Here is a 17,222-nt window from a genome sequence, read left to right as displayed (position 1 = left end):
GGCCCCCCCCCGCCCTGGCCGGCCGTGTGGTGGCGAGGGGGGGGACGACCCTCAGCCGCTTGAGGAGAAACGTTGAGAGACGCACCCGAAATCTTAAATAAAAGTTAACCCCGTTAACCTGTGTGTTTGTCCAGTATGTCTTGTGACCAGGCCGAAAGTGTCATCAAGAAAATAATCCGCGAAATCGGACAAGAATGCGCCGCCCAGGGACAAACCGTTTCTGAAACCTTGGTGGCGTTCCTGGTAAGCGCAAATTCAATGTTCGGGGTGGGGGGGGTTATTATTATTTCATCTGGGTGTTTTTCTAATCTGTTTTTCAAATTCTGTTGTCATCTGTAAAATATTAAGATAAATATGTATTGATAGCATACGGATCAGAAGTTTCAAACCTGGGTGCCCATAGCTTGGCAGTTCGAACCGGTTTTTAAGGCTTTCATGAGGTAGGGGCATAATTTTACATCTTCCCTCGAAGTCACTGACTGATGCAGCTCTGACTGAATGATGTGAACCAAGGACATAAACATTCCTTTGCTCTTAAAAGTCAACAAACTTCAAATGGCAGCTCCATGGCAGCCTGCCCAGGCTGGGATGGCAACAGCCGAGGCTTTCAGGGGTGAGTTGAACTTTGAAAAGTCTGGGTTTCTGATAGCCCACATTGGGAAGTTTTCAAGGGGCGTTCAGTGATATTCAGTATAGGGTCCTAAAAACCTGAAAAAGTATTTCATTCCTCTGAAACGCCATCTATGCGATGGCATAGGCCCTCAAAAGGCTGCAGGTTCTGAGTCCTGGGAACTCTTTGAGCTCTGACTCAGAGTTCCCCCTCAGTTTTCTTTAACAGGCAGATAAACCATTTTTTTCTTTCTAAAATGAAAATGAGAAGTGTTCCCAAGTTTTAATAACATTTCGTCCCACTTTCATAAATGAACAAAAAGACATGACGCATAGGTGAATGTTTATTGCAGCAGCTATATTTATTCTTTGATGTTTATCTCTTCCCTCTATTGTGATGGATTCTTTTGTTTCTCTGTTTAGGGAGGGCCAGGTAGTATAAATGGGATTAATATTTTTCAGAAAACAAAAGGTTAGTTACAAACAGTATATATTGAGATATAAATTGTTTTCTTTTGGCAATCACTAGGTGAAAGCTGTTGTTTTAGATCCAAGAAATGACTTCAGTGTGGATCAAATCCTTACAAAAAAAGAAGTGCAAAATCTTACCCAGGTAATTCTGACACGATGTTGAGAGTCAGTACTTAGCTAAGACTATAGCATTATTTGCTACCTGTTCCTGTAACTAAAATGCCATTTTATTTTGATATGAACACTTTCAAAATATTAACCCTACTTTATTCTCATGGTTCTGTAGCTAAAGACTGGAGTAGGTGTTCCCTCATGTTAGTAAATGCCTTATACTTCATAGTGTTTGTAGTATGTCAAGAGAATGATAGGGAGGGGGCTCTACTGCTGTTGTGAAACCTGTAGCATAGTCACTGTCAGTTCAGACCTTTCCCTCTTGATGAGGAAGAACTCACTTCTCTGTCTCTCTCAGCTCTGTGTTACCAGGCTGCTTGACACAACAAACCCATCCCTGAGCACAATTAAGATGCAAGTTTACTTTGATATGAACTATGCAAACAGAGGTAATGTCAAATATGTTTTCATAGAAGTTGATGCTGAGTTTAGGATTTAATATCTCTCTGTGTAGGGCTAATAATGATTCCCGTTAAATGACTGCTGGCAGTAAAGCAAAATAAAAATCCCTGGAGAAATGTACTATATAGGAGTATGGTGTTTCAGTAATGATATAGTAGGGAAAAAATGTGCATTATATTTGAGAGTACACTCATCCTGTCTGAGAGACTTACTGGATGTAATGTATTAGATCGCTTGAGAACAGCTATGCTTTCAGGTGCAGTGGCTAGCTGCCTTCTGCAAGAAAAACTTGCACTGCACCTATGTATCTGAAAGAGAACCAGTACCCAAAACTGCACTTACATATCTGAAAGGGAACTTGATGTTTTATCGATATCCCTGATTGAGAGATATGAGCAATCTTGAACAATTAGTTGCAGTTTTAACCGAGTATGTTTTGGTCTCATCCGTGGTAACGTCATATGGTCTGAGAATGGGAATGTGGAAGAAAAATGATGGGGAGAATGTCTCTGCTGTAATTTCAGATCTCAATGGGACAGTGAGGGCTTGCTGGGAAACAGAAGACAGAAAGAGCAGACAAACATTTCTGTGTGAGGAGGTCATGAAAATGTTTTCTTGTTACCATGGATTAAAACCAAAAATTAGCAAAACTAGGAAGCTGCTCTGCAGTCTTCTGGACTCAGTAAGCTCAATAAGTCCAGTAAGATTCTGAGATCCTGGGTAGTGTTCAGATTTGTGTATGTAACTTCAGGTGTGTATGAAATGTGTGTGTGTGTTAGGTCCTACTGCAGCCAGAGGAGTCCAGACAGCCTGCTTAATTAGGCCTGAATAGTTCCCTGGACTCTACTGACTGATGTTAATCATGCTAATTATGTTAATGTTTAACTCCACTGTTGTTCAAGGTACCATAACTTTATAATTAACATCTCTTCCACCTGTCTGTGCTTCGGAAACCTTAAGTTGGTGCTCTGACTGTGGAAGTGAATTGCACCCTCTGAATAAGCCAAATTCCAAGGAATTTAAATAGCGCTTCCTAACATTCCTTCTTTCCTAGCTGAATTACTCAGTGAGCAGCACCGTGTTCTGGAGGGAAGGCTGGCTCCTGTGGTCAGAGATATCACAGATAGTTGTCCTCGTGTGCAAGAAGAAGTGGAGAATGTGTATCGAAAGATTGTGAGCTATGTGCTGCTAAGGTCTGGCCTGGGATCGCCAACAGATATCGAGGTTGTCAGGGAGGTAACAGGTCAGTAAACTCCCAGCTGTGAAATTGGGCTTTTCTCATTGAAAAATAACATTTTACCTTTTCTTTGCTGATCTTTAGATACAGATATGGTAAACTGTGATGAATGCTTACTACCTAAACTGTCACTGCTCAACTTTGAAGCCTAAATTTGCCATGGATTTCCTACTTTCTGCAGTTGTTCAGGAGAGGGTATTTTTGCTTGTTAATGATTTTCTTTTTTGTTCCCTGATATTGAGAATTTCCTTACCCTTTGTAATGCTTCTAGCTGCCTTGCAGAGTGTATTCCCCCAGACAGAGATGATTACTTTCATCTCACTCAGTAAGAAGAACAAAGAGCAACAGCTGAAAAATCTTGCCATGCTGGTCACAGGAATTCGGTTGTACAACAAGGAATGCAGGAAAGGAGGAAGCAGCATTGATGACTGTAAGTAGACAACTGCATTTGGGCTGTGTATTTCAGATTAATTCTTCCTGGCCTTCTTCACTGGAGCGGCTCCAGTAATATCCCATCTCTAGATAAACAGCTTTGACTCAGGGTCTGAAAACCTGAAGGAAAAGTACATATTTTGTATTTACTTACAGGTTTCCGTGTAGGCTGCTACTTTTTAGCTAAGAGGGAGCCCTATGTGGTTGATGTGGAAGGGTTATGTGTATTAACTTCATGCACTAATTTACCTCATGATAACTCTTCCCTGATCCCTTGCCATTAAGTGAATTAAATATGTAATGTTTGCCTTTAAAAGCACTTAATTAAAATCTTGAAAGAACACTATCAACTCAATTACAATTTTGTGTTGCATATGTGTAATGAGAAGTGATAGAAGTTGCTGGGGCATTATGTGTATTCTGATAATTTAGAGTAACCTCTTCAGATTCTTAACATGTTCTCAGAAATCTTTTGGATTTTGAATCCTCATCAGTGGAAATGTTTTTGTGAATGTGCATGTAGTATTGTAACTCAGTGTGGAGACTTCTTTGTAAGAAAGGTCTGCAGCCCAGTTTTAGAAGAAACTAAGAATTGAAAATTGTGCAGATTGCCTAAAGTCTCTCAGGAAACCCATGTCAGTAGCATCAACTGAACTGCATCTACTATGAAGCAAGTTTTCTCACAGTCCTTGACTTGACTGTGATATTTCCACACCTGTAATTCTGACTGTTTGGAACCTCTCGACTAGTAAGATACAGCGGTTGAATCCAGTATGCAAGCATTTGGAAATGCATGAATATAAGGACAAGACTTAGAAATTTTGTTGGAAGTCTGCTTTGCTCAAATACTGCACTGTAATCTTTTGCTAATGATTTAAATAATTCTCTTTACATGTATCTCATTTATTCTGTACCAAAAGTGCCAGCCATTCTGAATGAAGCCATTCCATCAGCTACCCGGGCTGTTGATGAAAGTCTTAATACTTGCCATAAGCTAGCCCACCAGTACACAGCTCTGTTGGAATCCATGCAGGAAGACCAACACAGATATACACAGCTTAGTTCTTTTAAATTAAAAGAAGCACTGTTCAATGTGAGACAATATGAGGCCTTCCTTTGCATCCTTCTGGTGAGATACCATCATGTTATATCCTGTGGGTTTTTATTTCAGATTGAATGTATTCAAGTTACCTACTTGTACAGGACAGAAATATAAGAAAAATTATTCAGACATCAGTGAAATCATATTATCTCAATATATGAGAATCTACATCATCTGTCATGATGAACTTTGGACCTAACTTGTTGGGTTTGGCTACTGTCAGCTAAAAGACAAAATGGATTAATTGTTTGCTGCAGTGTGACTGTGCTTCCACTTAATTTCTGGAGGTTTCCTTTTTTGGTTTAATTTCATTAATAAAGGACTGAAAAAGTAGGACTTCTTCCTTGCTTGCGTACTGATACTCACTCTGCCCCAAAAGGCATGAGAGAAAAAATGTCCTTGTTCAATCCATAAATCACCTCAATTTTAGTCTGCAGACATCCCCAACTCATATGGAGTCATCAGAAGTCTTTGAAGAATACAATTTAAATTCTTGAAACTTGTTTTGCTTATGAAGACCTTTTAATTTGTCTTTTGAGAAACTGCAGGGTTTAATTTGTTTTTCCTGTATATTATAAAGCTTGGAAAAATATTTTATTCTCAATTTGTTTCAGTTCTCTTCATTATAAAAATGTAGAGGTTTTCTATAAAAATTACTAGTATATATTTGAGAGAAGCACCTGGTTTTGTACCTGAACACTTAAGGAAAAATATATTTTGTGGAAAGTTAGGGTGCATTTCGTTCCTTAAAACAGTTGTCTGAAAATAGTTGAATGAAAAGATCCAAGTAAATACTTGTTACTAATTACTTGGTTTTTTGACTGTCATGCTTCTTACCTGAAGTAAGTTCTCTTTCCAGTCTGATGCAATTACAAGTGCTCAAGAAGTTGAAAAGATGAATGTGCAGTTTGTAGCGACAGTGGAGCAGTTGAAAAACACAGTGCAGAATAAGGTTTCCATAGATACCAAAGAAGTTTTTGTAAGTATTTTGAATGGAAAACCTATTTCTTCTTAATTATAAAAAATTACTTAAGTATTACAAAATACCAGTGTATTTTTGTATAGTTTGTGTTAAGAAAAAGGCTACATTATTTTCTCTCTATTATAACACCATCTCTGATTTTTAAAGGGGCAACTAAACTAAAAGACTTGATCTCAAGGTAAAAGAAAAGCAAGGTACAAAGGCGCGGGGGAAAGAATTAAATGTTATTTTAAGTGTCTTGAGTCATTTGTCAGTATTTGTAGATTTACAGTGATATTTTCCTGGTTTGTGTAAACATTCTCCTGTTCCTTGCAGAAGTAGTAAGAACACAATGATAACAGATAATGGCACATCAGAGTGTGGTTCTCTTTAGTCCTTTCAGATAGCAATTCCTGTAATTACAGTATGACTCCTTGACATAATTTTTCTAAAGAAATCAGCTTTCTGTGGTGGGGGTTTCAGCCACTTTGCCCCTCCCAATAGCTTCTGAACCTGTTGGCCAGTTTCAGTTGAATTTGTCAGAGTCCAGAGATCTCAAAATATTTCATTTTCTGCAAGTTTTGTGAAAAACAAGCAACTAGAGAGACACAATTAGAGCCCTCCTAAGATTAAGTCTGAAATGGGAATGCCACAATTACCTGCTGGTTAGTGTGCTGTGTGGCCAGTGAGCAGCCACGTACCTCTGCACGATTGATGTTCTGTACTGTTTCACCCTTAGTTGGGAGCTACAGGACATGGGAGGGAGGTGTTGGAGGAAGAGGGAATGAGTGGTGCGAACTGCAGGTTGTGAAGGAGGGTGCTCGATGACCGTGTGAAAACCTGGGATTATTATGATGACATGGTGTAAAGGAAACGGGGGAGAAATATGTCAGAAACCAGCTTCATTTAATTTGCTTTTCATGCAAGAGCTCATTATTTTGTGTGATATGTCTATCATTTTAATTCCTTGTAGTTAGCCATTGAACTAGCATGCAGTTCATACATATGTTAGGTTTTATTTCATCCTTCTAAACAAATAATTAGAAAGCAAAATAAAGTCTACTGTGGAGGAGGGAGGAAGGAAGATCATGCCCCCACCACCTACCTGGAGTGTTTTTTACGCCTCCCATGAGGGCATCTGAGCTGGAAACTCATGGGAACAGCACTTTAACTGAGGTACACCTCAGATGTGATTTGACACTTCGGTTTATGTGTGCTTGTGATTTTATAAGCCAGACGTTCTCATTTGGGGAACATTTTCCTCTCCTGTCCAGCTGCTTAAAGCAGTTTTTTTTCTCCTATATCTTCATGGGGCTTAAGTGACTGATACACGTTACCCTTTTCCCTAGAAGCTGTCTGCTGTTGTCTGCTTCCTTCCTAGATTTTCTTCCCCCTTCAGGTTGGTTAGTTGTTTTTTCTTCTCTGCTGAAGACAGAATATGTGATTTCTTTTGATTTCAGGTCTTTCACAGGTAGAGATTTCTGTATTAACACTCCATTTAAATAGTTCTTCTTGTCTTCAGCTAGTTGCTGAGAAGCTGGGTCCTCTACACATGTAGAGAAGCAGGGCATTCTGCCTTTCAAAAAGCGTAGCATAACGCCTAACTTTGTGGTAAACTTTTGTTTTAGGAAACAGAGTAGATTTCATTAAAATTCTTTGTTTATTCTAGTAAGAATTATTTTGATCTTGCTGCCCTTCCTTTAGTTTCTTCCATTTTTGTAACCGTAACATTTCCACAGCATTACTGATGCTGATGAATTCCAGAGGTGACTCTGGAAGCAGGGCAGACAAAATAACAAAATCTGATAGGTTTGTACATGCAGATGTGGTTTTACTTCATTTGGTAGTTAACCAGGTGCATTTCTTCTGGTCCTTCTTATTCCTGTATGCCTTATTTTCAGTTATAAAACTGTATTGTCAGTGAAGTGCTCAGTTCCAAGCATGGGCTCAGAGTAACGTATTTAGGAAAGGCTTTGGAGTAAAATGTAGAAAAGTACCATACTGGCCTATGGTCCTACATGCTGGACGTACGTGCTTTGGGCATATGTGATGGGAGCTCCTCTTACAAAGCCCAGGAGTTCCCCTGGAATTTCTGGATGCTGAAGGCCTTGGAGGTCAGCCCCACTTTGTTCATAGCAGGGATTGTTGTGCACAGCACTTGGGTTACACTGTGGACATAAAACAAATCTGGATTTTGGATAATTTTCTTTATTTTCTAGCCTCTCTTTGTTGCACTTTCTAACCTCTGGACCAGCTTTCAGGATCAGATACTACTGCTAAGCTTCCTCACAGATATGACTAACAATCTGCAACAGTTCTCGGAAATCCAATCACAGCTTTTTCCTGAGGAAGTGCTAACTTCTCTTCTGGAAGGAGTGACTGTGAAAAGTGATGAGGAAAGGATAAGAGAAACCATGGGTACTGGAAGTTATTACTTTTTAATTTTCCTTCATTTTCCAAGATATTGTGCTTTGAATTTTCTTTACAGAGGGTGCTACACATTGATTTTTTAATAATCAGAATTTGCAGAGTAAATTAAAATGAGTGTTGTAGTATGTGGATTTATTTTTCATGTAGTGTAGTTTGGGCTTTTATTTATATATATAAAATTAAAATATAGCTACTAGATACAAACATACCTTAAAAAAAAGGCAGAATGATGAGAGAAGAATATTTCTACTTTTTTTTAAATTTCTTAAGTTTGTCTATGTGTTTTTATACCTTTCAGAATTTCTGAAATGGAGGGGGGAATAAAAAAGCTAATTTAACAAGGCTTTGGTTACTGGAAGTTATTTGTAAGATGGTAACCCTAGCAACCAAGTTATACTCCAGGGGAGTAATGGATGAGTGGGTGAAAACAAAATAGAAGAATAAGGTATTACCTTCCTGTTGTTGTCCCCTATATGGTGGGGGAGAAAGAAAGCTTTCCAAAAGAAAGCTATTGCTACTAAAGAAGGCTCCTGCAGGACTGATTTTTCAGTAGGATCTCTCTTAAGACAGGGCTAAAGTTTGGCTTTTGGGATCTTTGCACTGCAGGTCACCCTGTGAAGACCAGAGTAATCTGGTCATCCTGCAACATCATTATAAACATCTGATGTTTTGTTACTGAAATCCTTCCTTTGTTAAACCTTTTGTTAGGAACCAGAGTGAATGTTTCTGATTTCAAGAACCAAGAATGGCTTTTTCCAGAGACTACTGATAATTTTGATCAGTTGCTAATCCAGTACCATGGTTTCTGTGCACATGCAATTGGTGTGAGAGGCCTCACCCTCCCAGGTATGGTTTGTAGTTAGGTCTTTCCCATAGTTTATATGTACACAAGTACTAGGGGAAATGGAAAGACATGTTTTGAATGCATCCTCTTACGTCAAAGCTGGAGTACTGTATTTTCATGTTTGTAATTTTCACCCCAGATAACTTATTTCCCCGTTAAAGTATTTTTCTTTTAAAAACACACAAATAAACTGCCCTAAATGTAGGGTAGGAGGGCTTCAACAGAAAGTAGGCATGAGCAAGCAGAGGCAGAAACAAGATGGGATGGATAAATGTTTCCTCCTGCTATATGTGCATCTGTATAACCTACACTGCAGCTGAATGCAGGTTCGTTTACTGTTGTTAGTGTGTTTTAATACAGGCATAGGAAAATGGTCATTCCTTCTGTTTTGTGTATCCGTGTGTTGCAAATGCACCCATTCATTCCTACATCATATGTATTTTTAAATAGTCGTTATAAAGTACTAAAAATCTTCTCTGAAAAGAACACGAAAGTGCACTTGATTAAGTCAACTAATCATAGGAAATTTTTTGGTCTCTTCTAGGGTCATTTGTCTTGAAAGCAAGCCTTATTTCAGCTACCCCATCAGTTCATGGTTTCTGTCTCCCTATCCTTTATCCTTTATAGAACCTATCCATATAGAATTTTTTTAAACCTACAGGAGGTTGGGAGGAAACTACTGCCATTACTTAGCCGTATTAAAAAATAGGTATTTTAGTGGCAGTGTAAATTACTTACACTTATGTAGTATTGCATATGAGAACAACTGTCCTGGGTTGGACTGAAGGTCTATCTAGCCCTGTATCCAATTTCTGGACGTGGACAGTCATGAACACTTGAAGATCATGAGAAATCAAGTAGGAATGATCCTTCCTTAATTATATCCTTCCCTGTTCTAGCAATTAGTGGTTATGGGATTTCCTCAGATAAATGTTGAGTCTGTAACCTTCTGTTGAATAATCCTTGATAGAGGTTTTTCATCTATCTGATTGCTTTTTGAATCCATTTAGAGTTTGCCATGGGTTATTGTTATTGTCAAGAGACCTGCAATTGTAATTATATGTACTATGAAAAGGTACCTCTTTTTGCGATGGTTTTAAGCTCTGGCTTGATAATTTCATCAAAGACCTGATAGTCTTTCTATTAGGAAAATTAGCAAATAGTAATTTTATATTGCATGCAATTCATGGTTTTATAACCCCGTATCATATTACTTCATTTCAGTTGCTTCTTTTTAATGCTGAAGAGGCCTCTTTATTTAACCCCTCCTTCTGTGAAAGATATTCCAAGCCTCTGATCACTCCCAACTCTCTTCATTTTACTTTTTCTTATTCTGTTGTGTTGGAACAAAATGTAGTATTACAAATGTAGCATATAGGTTGTTATAATGTTGGTTTTCTTCTCCACCTCTGTTTGCATCCTAATAATTCCTGACATTCTTTTTGCTTTTTTGATTGCCACTGAGTATTGCCATGTAGTATTTTCAGGGCACTGTCTGTGATGATTCTAGGTCTTTCCTGGGCAATGACAGCTGAAGCAGAGCCTGCCAGTGTCCTTGAGCTCAATTTTTGTTTTCCTATATAAGTTATTTGGCCTTTATTAACATTTCATTTTCTCTGTTAATTCATTGTCCAGCTTCTCAGCTGCTTCATCTGCTTCTTCAGTTAATTTCAGTGTTATGACCTTTGGTATAAATGAACTGCTGATCTGCAATCAAGTATTTGCTGGAGATCATAGGGAAAACATTTGTGTGTATGGGCTGTTTTGTTATGCCTTTGCTATAGGTGTTTTATCTGTTGTTTTTCTGACAAACATGCACTAAGGCATGCTGGATGTGAACTGATCAAAAGCAGCTGTACTGACCTAACAAAACAGACTTTTCGGTATTTAAAAAAGCTTACTTTCAGGGATTTATTCTGATTTCAGAAAAAAGGAAGTGAAACTGACTTGAGGGAAACACAGAATCTTGATTACAAATGTCTTTTGTATTGGATATGATACTGTTTGCTATTTTATTTTGTGGGGTTTGTTTTGGTTTTTTTAGGAAATCCCGCTATTGGAATTTTGAAGCACAAGGAGAGATGTTATGTTTTCAGTTGCAAAGAAGCTGCATACATCTTTGCTCAAGATCCGGATAAGTTCATTCAACTGAACATCGAAAAAGCAAAAGAACATGCAGAGCTAATTCAACTGCTTGAGCTTCGTCATCAGGTTGAATACTTTGCTCCTTATGCGCAGGTACACATTGCCCATGCCTCATGCTAAACAGCTGTTGGGTCACTGGTTGATCTGTCCTTTCTAGAACATAAAGAGAACAGATGATACCTGTCTTTAGGAAAGAAGTATAATCATCTGCCTATCCTACAGAATGTCTGAAGGTCTCTCTTTTCCAGGTCTTCAAGGCGTTGATAATAAAACATTTTCCCTTTATGTTCTTATCACCTTATGTCTTCATAGGAGAATATGTAGAGCTAAAGGATTGTGGCAGTGATAAAAGCTGTTTGTCCTTGGCTTAGGAAGATCCTGTGTCTGATGGTTTCTTTTCCTCATTTTTGCAAAAGTAGCTTAAAGGGACAGTAAATAAATGGAACAGAAGATAAGCCAGATACCGTATTAACTGGAACTTCAGTTTAGCAGTTCATCAGTATGTGCTGGATGAGAGTGTAACAATATCTGGGGACAGGAATTATGGAAATATTACAAAATTAAAGGGGACTCATTAATAATGAATGCAACAGTGCTACTATGTGAAATCCAAAGACTTGATTTGGATTCATAGACGTGCTCTGTGATCCACTGTGAATTCTAGGTCCCTAGCAATGGAAAGAATGTAGTCTTGAACAGGCCCTTGGTGAGAAAGACAGTTTATATCCTGGCTCTGGCAGAGTTGTAAGCACTTCTCCTAATCATGATTTGTGATTTTTAGTCCATTCATAAAGACAAACTGAGGTGCCTGCACCATAAAATATTGGTGGTGGTGATGGGACCCCTTTTTACCTAAATCCAATTATTAAGCTCTCACTCAGGATGTGGGAGCCTGAAATTCAGCTGTGGCCTCTGCCTAAAGGGTTTTCTGTCAGAAATTAAATCCATCAAATACTTAATGGTTTCTTCTTTTTAGCGGGGGCAGGGGAAACAAAAATATTGTTGGATGTAAAAATCGTTATCCACTTGTGGTTTGCAGGTTTCTCTTTGCTTTTAAAAAGTAGCATATCCGTATGCTGTTTCTCTTACATATTTGTATTCTTCTCATTAATGCCTTGCTTGGTTTTGGTGGTTTTTTTCATCCAGGCCAGAAATGCAGACAAATGTTTGAAACCAACCACAAAATGTGACAGTAGTACTCAAACTGATACTCATATCTTGCCTCCAACTATTGTGACATCCTACGAATGGAATGAATGGGAACTCAGAAGAAAAGCTATAAAATTGGTTTGTATTGTTATTACCAGATTTTCATTGTTGAATAACAAAGTTCAGAATAAATTATTGTAAACTTTTGTTCCTTGCAACATAAATCTAACCTTATTCAAAGATGCACACTTTGTTACAACTGGCTCAGTATTTTTTCCCCCGGTATTTTCTCTCCTTATTCCTAGACTTTCTTACTCTCCCACTTTTTCCATATTTTTCCTGTTTTTTGAGCAGTGTTTCCACTGCTAAGTCTATTCATTCCAAATTTTTCAGTTGCCTTCTTTAAGTAATAGGAGTTTGTTGATTAGCATTGAATTTTAAAGTTGTTTCTCTACACTGTAATAAATTTAACAGCTTGAAGATATTGCTATATACTGTCTTTGTTAAAAAAAAAAGATGGCAGAAAGGTTTGGGTCAGGCAAAACGTTATTGGAAGTTGAGCAATTTATATTAATGTTCATCACTGTCAAGTAAGAGGAGATAAAATGTAGTAACTGGCAGACAGAATGGTGAGGAATACCTTTGGATGTGTTTGACCCTGCAGAAACTTTCTTTCAGCTAATGTATTCATCCTTGAAAGGTATCAGAGCATGCCACCTCCCCCCCCCTTTTTTTTTTCTTTGTAATGAAATACTTTTCATTTTATCCTGATTCTTCATGTTTGCTAAAACCAATTCTGCTTTTTTGGGGGGGAAAAAAAATCCCTCTTTCATGTAGGACTGGAGAGGTAAGAAATAGAGCAAGTAGGTTTTCTGTTGTATATATAAGCCAGAGGAAATGTTTGTTACACTATTATGGTGATTTTCTGATGGATTGGACATCACATTCTGTCCACAGAAGGTTGGCCGTATACATAAAAGTTTTTAAAGGAACAGTATATATTTTAAAAGCTTCTTCCTAGGGTTTGCCAGCACATGCAGTTGCCAAGGTGTAGCACCAGATTTTCACAATTCAGTCCAAATGAACTTGTGAGTACAGGGAATATTGCAGTTATCAATATCAACTGGACGCAGAATACTGCAGGGTTGATTATTTCTTTTCTGTGAACAGATGCACTATGGAGGCCTGTGGTCTGCTGTGCCGCCTATTTCCTGTTGTTCTTTTTGCCATGAAATCTCCAATGTTATAAAAAGAAACCAAAATTTTGGACTGAGAAGTCTTGCCAGTGTTAACTGGCTTATAAAGGATTCTAAGTAATAGTTGTTACTGAGGTATATAAAGAAGCCAATTAGGTTTACAAGAGGCTTAGCTAAAAGCCTCATTTGCTTCTGTAATGGACAAAAGTACATAAATACAAGATGTGGTCAGTGGTTTATCTTTAGCGTAAGCAAGGGTGATGTTTTCCAACAGCTGAGCATGAAGACCACTCACAAACAAATTTGTAATTCGTTAGTTTGAAATATTTAGAGAAAGTACTTTAAAGTACTAAGGGTGTTTTAGCCTCAACTGTCCATATGGGAGATTAGTGATGCCGAGTTGAAACAAAAAATCCCAGATGCATGCAAAAGTGTTTTGTCTACAGTGACTATGGTGAATTTGTAATATGGAGGTGATACGACATTTAGAATCAAAGTGCTAAAATAACAGAAATAGCTTACCAGTGCATCTGTGAATTCAGTACTTTAGGGCAGCATCAGCCATATTTGCAGATTTTGCTAGAGGATGAGCTCAGATGCCTTGGTTTTTTTTTCTGTTGTTCATACTTAGCCAGAAAACTTGTAGCGATATGAAGTGTTAAAATATGAGTCTGTTAGAACACCTGTTTGATGTTAGAAGTAAAATTTTCAGCTCCCATTTGTTTCTCTGTGCAAGCATTGTTCCTTGCAACAGTGTACATCCAGTTTTCAAGAGGGATAAACTTAACAGAGAAACAGTATCTCATTCCTGCTCTTGTTTTAATTGTCATCAAAACCCTCAGAAAAAAAGACTAAAATATTGTCTTTCTTTCCATGCTGTCTTTTCTGTAAGTTCCTTACTGTTCTTTTCTGTATTTTCCTTGATGACACTGTGCCTAAGATTCAGTTGTAGATTAAGATACCAAAATGCAGCTACAGATACGTGCTTCAACTTCCATTCCAGCTGAGAGAGACCTAGCTAGTGGAGTCTGGAGAATATTTTGACTCACCCTGATATGAACACCAAATTTGTCCAACTTAATCACGCTCCAGCTTCCACTGACTCCAGTCTCTGCTGACTGGACTGGACTCCAGGGACTTACTTTCTCACTTACATGTAAGGGTCTGGATCCCACCACATGAGACTGTATTTTGTATATTTCGATGACAACATTATGTCATATGATTTACAGTGTTTTACATCATTGCTGACATAGGAGGCTCAGTGAAATAAGGAGCATTTTGTTGTTTCAAGTGCTTTGTAATAGTAACACTTTGAGAGAAGTGGTTTTGTTGTTGTATCTACAGCAGTTTCTGTGATTAAACAGAGCTTTAATCATAAATTACCTTACCTTTTGCCCCTTGCCAAGGGGTTCATAAGCAATGTCGTGAAGGAAGGCATTTTTTCCCTTCTGTCTGGTGCTTTGTGACACCAGCAACTAAACCTCATCACGTTTGGTCTGAAACCAGACAAAGGCTTGATCCTGTAGTTTGATTATCCACAATATTTGGGATCCTCAAGCTTGTTTTAGGTTTCCATCTCATTTAGTGTGCTTTCAGACTGATTGAAGTTAATTTGAAGCACTGGAAGAGCTTAACATGAAAACAACATTTTATTCTAATAAAACAAAGGCTCCGACATTTAACAAAATTTGAAGCACAGGAACCAAAGGAAAACATGAAAGCAGTAAGAGGCTGACTTAGAATTGTGTGGGCTACCTCCAGTGCTGTTCACACATCCTGTTAGTTCAGAAGTTATCAAATGGTGGTTGCAATCATGTATTTATAGCAGGGTGAAGTGGGCCACGTTCCAGGTTTATGAAGCCCATAGATGTAAAATATACAAAGACACGTAAGTATACACTAGTGCTAAAATGTTCAAACAAAATTTTGCTTAATCTCATTCTTTTTGTGTCTTTAGGCCAATTTGCGCCGCAAATTAACCCGTGCCATGCAGACTGATCTCAGCCATATGAGAAGAGAGAACTCCACCCAAGTGTACTTGCCAAAAGATGTCAGCACCCAGACTAAGCGTGACAACTCAAGCAATGTACCCAGACCACAGATTTTCTTGGAAGGTCTCCAAGGAGGATCTTCTCCTACTACTCATATGGTCAAAGTAGACTTAACAAGAGCAGTAGCTGAAACCTAAGTGAAAACGAGAAACCCGAAGATTTGCATTGAAAGTATATATAAAAAATCCGTGCATATATCTGAATTAAGATACAAAAGATTTTACTGTGTCTGTTGATTCCAGGAGCAGTTGATTTATTTCATTTATCTATTGGGGCTTCTGACTGGCATTAAGTGATAGAAATGGTAAGCCTGAAGCACCCAGATTTTAAACAGCAATTTAGAATCGAGATGTTCCCGAAGACTTTAATGCAAACTAACATTTAAATGTGTAGTGTGTGTTCTGGGATTTTCCTGAGGTTTTAATACAATGATTGCTTGCTGAAACGCTGTAGTTAAGAGCCATGTCTTTGGTACATGAAAAGCGTAATGCAAGACAACTGGCTTTTGTGAGATACGGGGCCAATGCTGCAGCTCCTATGGAGGCATAATTCCCATTGGTGTGAAATAAAACTGATCTCAAGAGAGTCGCCTGAATGTCACAGCTCCACCCTTAGAGAGAATCGCCAAGAAGGTAAAACCAGGAAAGCGAAATCAGTCTGGGTCCTTGGGCCTGTCCGCTCGTGCTGTCGTTAACCCAAGTGTCTTTGCACGGTAATAGGTGTTATGAATGTAGGTCACGGAAGGGAGGTGGAGAAGAGGAAATCTACCTAGGATGGCTCTTGGCAGCCTTTTAGGTCTCTAGTAATTTCTGTATTCGCTGGCCAAGCAGCATGCTGGTAAGCACACTGGAAACCACAGGAATGTGAGTTCAGGGTACCTTTTCGAAAGCTGTGTTTCATTGTGTTTGAAAAACTAAGGCGCAACAGGAAAAGGTTTTTAGCTTTATTTCCTTGTGGCTGGGAAATACGTGCCAGGTTTGATCAGCGCAGCTGCAGCTAGTACTTCTGTTTGAGAAAACCTGAATCATTGGAGCTTTAAGATGAAACATCTTCTCAAATGGAAGTAGGGGGTGCTTTAAAACAGAGATACTTTTCACAATAACAAAGGGCTCCATGAGTTATTATCTGTGAAAAGTCCTGGTGCGTGACTGTGATTGCCTAGGGTGTGCTAAGGTTTCTAAATCTATTTCTTGGCCAGGTGTGGCATGGTTTCCCAGGTCATGGTTACACAAGCTTGTGACAATGAAGCTTGAATATTCAAGCTGCTGGGTGATTTTTCTGTGGCATTGTGCAGGATAGCATTCTCTTTCTGTTTGACCATGTCCAAGGTATTTGACTTCACTTTTTAAAGTTATAAAGCTGGGACAAATCCACAAGGCATTATTTAAAAAAAAAAGGAGCAGGAGGGGAGCACACAAAGAACTTAGCTAAATGGCTTTCCACTAGGTGGTTTTCTCTTGTGAAAATAATCGGCAGCAGCCAGATGTGCTGCTCCCCCACGTTTTTAAATAATGATAAGCCGGCACCAATTTTCAGATTTATTAATAGAAAAATGACTGCTATTACCAGCTGCAGCTTTGGGGTTTTTTTCGGAGAAAAACACCCTGTTGCTGCTTGATGTGATACTTTTCGTTGATGTGACCTCCGCGCATTTTTAATCGTCGTTTGCTTTGAACCTCTTAAGAGTTCTTGCACCGAACCAACAAACTGCTCTTTCAAGAATCCACAAATACACTCATTTAGAAGAAAACCGGTGAGCGAAGACGCCTTTCGCCCTCCGTCCTCTCTCCTTTCCGCTGGAGAAGGCACAGCTGCCACCCCCCTCCCCGCCTGGGCGCGGCGGAACCACCTCCTGGGACCCCCGGGCCGTTACTGCCCGGGCCGCGGGGCGCAAACACCCGGGGCGGCCGCTCCTCAAGAGGCGGGCGGCGGCGGCCCGCAGGCCCTGGGGCTGTGCTCGGTCACTTGCACGCATCGGCGCCGTCGTTTAAAACCACCCGGGGGTTCGCCGGCGGCGGG

The 17,222-nt window shown here is 39.1% G+C and overlaps 1 protein-coding gene across 1 annotated transcript; it reads left to right on the top strand.

Moving 5' to 3' along the window:
• Positions 1-135: 135 nt before the first annotated feature.
• LOC104830639 (chromosome unknown open reading frame, human C6orf165) lies at positions 136-15,340 on the top strand. The gene is made up of 12 exons (XM_010565717.1): positions 136-243; positions 1,139-1,222; positions 1,550-1,640; positions 2,708-2,896; positions 3,162-3,320; positions 4,243-4,451; positions 5,284-5,403; positions 7,605-7,803; positions 8,524-8,661; positions 10,704-10,897; positions 11,951-12,091; positions 15,110-15,340. The coding sequence occupies exons 1-12, from the start codon at positions 136-138 to the stop codon at positions 15,338-15,340; spliced, it is 1,863 nt and encodes a 620-aa protein (XP_010564019.1).
• The last annotated feature ends 1,882 nt before the right edge of the window (positions 15,341-17,222 follow it).

This window comes from Haliaeetus leucocephalus, unplaced genomic scaffold (genome assembly GCF_000737465.1).
Source record: "Haliaeetus leucocephalus isolate CR32 unplaced genomic scaffold, Haliaeetus_leucocephalus-4.0 Scaffold195, whole genome shotgun sequence".
In the NCBI taxonomy this organism is placed as follows: domain Eukaryota; kingdom Metazoa; phylum Chordata; class Aves; order Accipitriformes; family Accipitridae; genus Haliaeetus; species Haliaeetus leucocephalus.
This window is presented reverse-complemented; position numbering and strand designations above follow the sequence as displayed.

Coding starts and splice junctions, on each gene's coding strand:
- LOC104830639 (XM_010565717.1), top strand. CDS start 136: ATGTCTTGTGACCAGGCCGAAAGTGTCATCAAGAAAATAATCCGCGAA. Junction 1,641..2,707: donor TATGAACTATGCAAACAGAG/GTAATGTCAAAT, acceptor CTTCTTTCCTAG/CTGAATTACTCAGTGAGCAG. Junction 3,321..4,242: donor AGGAAGCAGCATTGATGACT/GTAAGTAGACAA, acceptor CTGTACCAAAAG/TGCCAGCCATTCTGAATGAA.